This window comes from Phalacrocorax aristotelis, chromosome 11, assembly GCF_949628215.1.
Source record: "Phalacrocorax aristotelis chromosome 11, bGulAri2.1, whole genome shotgun sequence".
Taxonomy (NCBI): Eukaryota; Metazoa; Chordata; class Aves; order Suliformes; family Phalacrocoracidae; genus Phalacrocorax; species Phalacrocorax aristotelis.
Window position 1 is genome coordinate 21763821 of NC_134286.1, and position 6000 is coordinate 21769820.

The 6000-nt window shown below is 42.8% G+C and overlaps 1 protein-coding gene across 2 annotated transcripts in view; it reads left to right on the forward strand.

Annotated features, from left to right (window-relative positions):
* The window catches only part of ABCB7 (ATP binding cassette subfamily B member 7), a 41168-nt gene extending 39223 nt beyond the window's left edge, over window positions 1-1945 (forward strand). For both annotated transcript variants that reach the window (XM_075106266.1, XM_075106267.1), the window contains exon 16: window positions 888-1945. In XM_075106266.1, the coding sequence (XP_074962367.1) occupies window positions 888-1106 (219 nt within the window). In that variant the 3' untranslated portion in view covers window positions 1107-1945. The remainder of the gene's footprint in view (window positions 1-887) is intronic.
* The last annotated feature ends 4055 nt before the right edge of the window (window positions 1946-6000 follow it).

The window sequence follows — 6000 nt, forward strand, 5'->3', positions numbered from 1 at the left end:
CAAGGAGGTAGATTTAATTGTAGATCAGAATTTAGAACTAATATAAAATCCATGTAGTTGTCCTTGTAATGCTGTCTTTTCCCAACAGAAAGAATAGCTGGAGAATGGATACGTTATTTTAATTTGAAGTCAGTGAGGGTAAACGAGTATCTCAGTAAAAAGATGAGTCTTGTTATTCTGAAGAGCAGTGTTGTTTCCCTGTCTGTAGGATCTGAGTTCTGCTCTCCAACTCTTCCTTCCCGTTTCCACAACGATAGTCAATAAATCATCTTTGCTCTTGAGAATAGCACAGACGAACTGAGCTGCTCACTCGATTTTCATGGCAGCAATTGCAGTGACACAAGTTACTGAGTACCCATCTAAAAGCACAATTTACACTAGTTATTTTTAGGATTTGATTTTAAATGCATTTTGCTTATCTAGTACAAATCCCTCTCTGTATGCTCTTTTCTTCTAGCTTCTTAGTGTGGTTGTTATCAAGCAGAGACACATACATCATTGTTTTGGTACGTTCATGTGACTCTTGCACTAGTAGATTAACACCTTGCTCCTCATATAGAGGTCCACATTTACTTCAAATAGCTCTTCCAGTTTAGATAGTAAAACTTTCTATATTGGTGGGCTTTAAATTCTGTCCAGATGGACAAAAGGCATCTACAGTCCCATTTCTGTAAGAGTGAGAGGAACACAGCTCCTTGTTTCCAGCTTGCAGCGTAACACACATCCAGTGCACTGCATATTCAGTCTTTCGTTGCCGTCCCAAGCTCCTTCTCGTTAATAATTGCTATAATCTGTACTGTAAATCTGTGGCCCGGACGTGCCAACAGCATTTGTATCCCTAAAGATCTGGTGATATTGATTACTGACTTGCTCCCCTTCTTTTACAGGGTAAAGTTGTGGAACGTGGTAGGCACGCAAACCTCCTCGCAAGCCCTAACAGTCTCTATTATGAGATGTGGCATACACAGAGCAGCAAAGTACTGAACAGTAATGACAATCCAGACTGGGAAGAGAGAAATAACCAGATGTCCAAAGAGGAGGAAAGGAAGAAACTAGAAGAAGAAATTATCAATAGTGTGAAAGGCTGTGGAAACTGTTCCTGCTAAGTATGATTCTGGGTTAATCTTCTATTACAGGTTAAAAATGCACAAGATGACAGTGAAAGTGCAGCTCTTGTTTCTAAGTTCAAAATATTCCTGGGTTTTGCAGTTTCTCAGAGGGACTTAATTTCAACCAAAGGAGCTCTATTTTTACATCTTCAGAAATCTCTAATACTCAATGGCATCTGCAAGAGCTGAGCTTTTTCAAAAACTCTAAACTTCTCAACTAAGAGTGTAATTTATGGCAATTTTTAGGCACTGGTAAATTCTCCTGGTAGTCGCTTGAGGTGGATTATTAAATTTTAAACAGATTTGTCCTCGATTTCCATTATTTCTCATCACTAATGGTTGATAAATGCGTTATGTTTTAATTGTAATTGGGCTAATTTGAACGTATTTACTAGTGAGGAAGATGCAATTTAAATTGTTTGGTGGTGTTCTGGTTTAAAATGTTCTTCCTTCTAAAGAATAAGAAAAGCCTCAACAAAATATTCTAGTAGCAAACTAAATGTTGGAATTATCCATCTCACCCTTCAAAAACACCTTCCATACTGGACTATCAGGAAATGTATTGGTATTATTCTAAAAGAAAACTAACAGTATTTTTAAGAGCTGGCAAAAATTGGGAACTGGCAAAATATTGTGTGACTTTCAGAAAACATACAAAATGTTGTATGTAAATATGAGGAACCGTAAGTTTCCCTTAAATGAAAAAAAACCCCGAGTTCAGGATTCTGTATCCTCGAAGTCTGCTGTAGTAGTCAAAGCAGAACGCAGTCACTTTTTCTATATCAGTCATGGTCTTAGGGAGCAATTAAGATTCAATAAAGACTTCCATAAATTTCTATTATGTCATTAATGTATGAGAAAATGACCTGGATAATGTTGAAAGCGTTGCTATAATAATCTCCTCACTTCGATAGTCGAAACATCAGTGTCAAGAAACCTCAGTCTTTGCGATTGGCAGGACGCTACAGGCGTGTCGGGTTGGCGTGGCAAGGTTTGGTTGCGGGGGTGCCTTCTGTGAGAAGCTGCCAGGAGCTCCCCCACGTCTGAGACGGACCCGCCGCTGGCCAAGGCCGAGCCCATCAGCGACGGGCGCAGCGCCTCTGGGATAACGTATTTAATAAGGGGGGAAAAATCTGCTGCGCAACAGCAGCCGAGAGCGGAGTGAGAATATGTGAGAGGAGCAGCCCTGCAGACACCGAGGTCAGGGAAGGAGGGGGAGGAGGTGCTCCAGGTGCCCGAGCAGAGATCCCCCTGCAGCCCGTGGAGGAGCCCATGCTGGAGCAGATGGATGCCCAAAGGAGGCTGTGGCCCCATGGAGAGCCTGCGCTGGAGCAGGGGAAGAGTGTGAGGAGTCCTGCCCCTGAGGAGGAAGGAGCGGCAGAGACAGCGTGTGATGAACTGACCCCAACCCCCATTCCCCTGCACCGCTGCGGGGGAGGAGGTGGAGAAATCGGGAGTGAAGTTGAGCCTGGGAAGAAGGGAGGGGTGGGAGGAAGGTGTGTTAGGATTTGGTTGTATTTCTCATTACCCTACTCTGACTTCTAATTGGCAATAAATTAAATTAATTTCCCCAAGTCGAGTCTGTTTTGCCCGTGATGGTAATTAGTGAGCGATCTCCCTGTCCTTATCTCGACCCATGAGCCTCCCCTTGTCTTTTCTCTCTCCCCTGCCCAGCTGAGGAGGGCAGTGACAGAGCGGCTTTGGTGGGCACCCACTGTCCAGCCAGGGTCAGCCCACCACAACGGGGCTGTATTTTTAGCCCTTACCTCTTCAGGGAGATCTACCCTACCTACTTACCACTAGTTACTCTGCCAGAATTCTTCATGTTGCATTTAAAAATAAAAATCTCTCTCGGATGTTGAAAAATAACTTTTTTTTCTTCCTGGGGAATTATACCAGTATAATTACACTGATATAATTACGTTTGTAAATCAGATGCAGAGTTTCTCAGTGTGGGCACTAGAAAAGCACTGAATTTGGTGCTCCTGGAAATTTAGTTGCAAATAGTGTTTGGTTTTTTGTGCTATACGCTCCCTTGAAACTAAATATAGGAGCGGTAACTTAAAGGGAGTGAAACCTCTGCTGTCTTCTCTGCTAGTCACTCATTTTCTTTCTGTTAAAATGATGGGTGAAAAAAACCCAACCTGGCAGCAATCTCCGGTTAAAAATTGTTTTAAAAGTATATCGAATGCAGGGACTTTTATTTTCGTCCTTGGAGTGCAGAAGCGAAGTGAAACCTTGTTAATGCAGTAGCAGTTGAGAATTCTTCTAGCTTACAATCTTGCTTTTATTTTCACTAATTGTCTCCTTTTTTTAGTTTCTGACAGCAGTAAGGTGGAATATAAAGGTGCAGTTATCTCCGAACTGCCAGAAACAGCTAGCAAAGGTTTATTAAAAAGTCTTTTTATGAGGCATCTCCCTTTCCTGTATCGTGGCTAATAAAAAAAAACCAAACAATGAGTCATCCCTCCCCAGTCCCTCCCCACCCCTCGAGAGCTAGTTTTTGGAATGAAATAATTTGTCTACCGTTGCATGCAGCAGATAATGTGCAAAGGCTGTGAACAGTAATATTTTAATCGTAAAGATTCTTTTTTTTTTTTCCTTTGGCACAAGTATTAGAAATGTCACTGGTCTGAATGAGGGAGGAAAAGTTTTTTCTCAGTGAAGTTTTCCGTACTGCAGGGCTTAGGCAGCCTTGGCGTTGTCTACAGAGAGCACAGGAGCTACCATTATCTTCTAAATGTTGGAAACCAAAAGCCATTTTAATGCCAAATTTGGTTGCGTTTGTGAAGGGAAGTTGTCAGATGAACAGGCAATTGCACAAAGCATTTTATCACTGGGGGTGGACTTTGCGAGTACTTGGGCGTTACAGGTTTGGAATGAGGATGATTTTCAGATGGTGAATACCAGAAATGATCAACGTTTGTTTAAATCTGTGAAGGGTTTGGTGTAGCTCTAAGGCCATTTCCTACCTCTGCCATCGTTCGCGATGCCAATCGATGCGCTGCAGCTTTGTCCGACGGGAGGCAGCTCTTAACAAAGGCGTCTCCTAAAAACGCCAGTCATACAGTAGAATATTTTAAAGAATTACAGTGAGTTTCTCGAGATGACTGAAAACTTTGTGTTGTGGAGTTGCTAGATAAACATTCCTGACTTGCAGGTGGCTTTATCTGAATGAACGCTCTCTGTGCTTGCCTACCTGCTTCTTACACACAGGCCACAAAAACACACTTTACCCTTGTAAATTGAGCAGCTGCACACAAGAAATGGAGAAAGGAAGGGGGAAAAAAAGGCATCTGTACTAATGAGAGCAAGAAGGTATTTCTCCCCCCATTACTTTCCCAAGTTCAATGGGAAGAACCTCCTAGAAGAGCAGAAGAAGTGGTCGCACAGACCGAGAGTCGCGAACGAGCAGAGGTGCTGCCTCAGCCTCGCAGGGTCCCCTCGGCCGCGGAGCAGTGCTGAGCGTTAGGTTTTGCTTGTGAGCGGGTAGCTCAGAGAAGCCGGAGCAATACTTGGTGATTCTCCCATCTGCTGGACAAGTAAAACTTGTGCTCTCTTCCTTTTTGGTTGTTTTTAATTTATTTTTAATTTTTATTCCTATATTAAGAGTCCAAAGTGTCACTGTTTGAAGCAGACGTTTAAAACGCTGAATGGGAGTCGTGCTTTGGGGAGACTCGCCGTAGCGCGTGGTCTCTTAAGGCAGCATATACAGCATCTCTTTAAAAAGCCTTACTGTTCTTACAGAAAATGGATTTATTTTGGAGCTCTTTCACAGCCTCTGTAGATCTGGGTAGTTCTGCTCTTCTGTGATCTGGAACATCGCTTTTCTAAACCGCAGCTTTTCATATTCTGGGCTTTTACCTGGTGGTTTTTCAAAATTCAAGCCATCTACTACGGTTAGAAAATCTTTTGTCTACAATTTGAGAGTGGAAAAAGCTTCTCCCCCCCCCCCCCATTTCATGCTCTGATTTTAGAGGAAATGTATTTGTGAAAAATGGACGTTAAAAAGGGGCTGTTTTTTGCAGCGTATAGTCATCTATTAACTATCAACTTACAGAATTTAGTTCTAATTCCCGTGTAAAAACTTATTAGGCACAGGCTTAGAAGACACCCCACACAATTTTGGCTGTTCCAACCTCCGAATCAGCAAACTTCATTAGGGGCTGGTGGGGAGGTTGGTTTGCTTTTTACAGACGGAAGTTCCTAGTTTGCTACTTGCAGACGATCCCTCGGTTGAACCTCCGCAGCTCTGTTATACGGATTGGTAGTTACCTACATCCCTTAACACTGAGGTTTGAAATTACGTTCAGGTTTCTTTTCGGAAGGGAAATGTAACATATACATTGTACGGTAAGGTGGTAGTTGTTCAAGAACAACAAAAAAAATCTGGTTTAAAATCATATTGTGTAAACATTCTGCTGGAAGACTTCTTACCCTGACTCCTGTTGTTCATCTCTGTGTAGATAATTATTTCTAAATAAAGGATTTATCTTTGTGAATAGAAACGGGTGTCCTGTCAAAATGGCTCTTCCAGCTTTGCAGCGATTTCCAGAGGAAACAATCAGTCGCTGGTACGGAATATGAATAGCAGTGATTTTAATAACAGCTATGGGAGCGCGGCTCTTCCACTCGGAAAGGGAGGCTTTGAATTGGCCTTTTTAGTAAAAGCGATTGTTTGCAGCGCTTGGTAATGGCAGCGAAGGTGATAAGAGGTTACGGGGGCTGGGTTAGCGTGAGGCAACCAAATCCCAGATGATCGGTCGGAAAGGTAAGTTCATAGAGTGCACCTGAATCCTGTTCCCACTCGGCTTTTGTTTCCCCCTAGTTTTCAGTGTACGGAGCTGCAAGAACATGTGAGGAGTCTCCGTGTTAGATGCGGCGTGCTGAT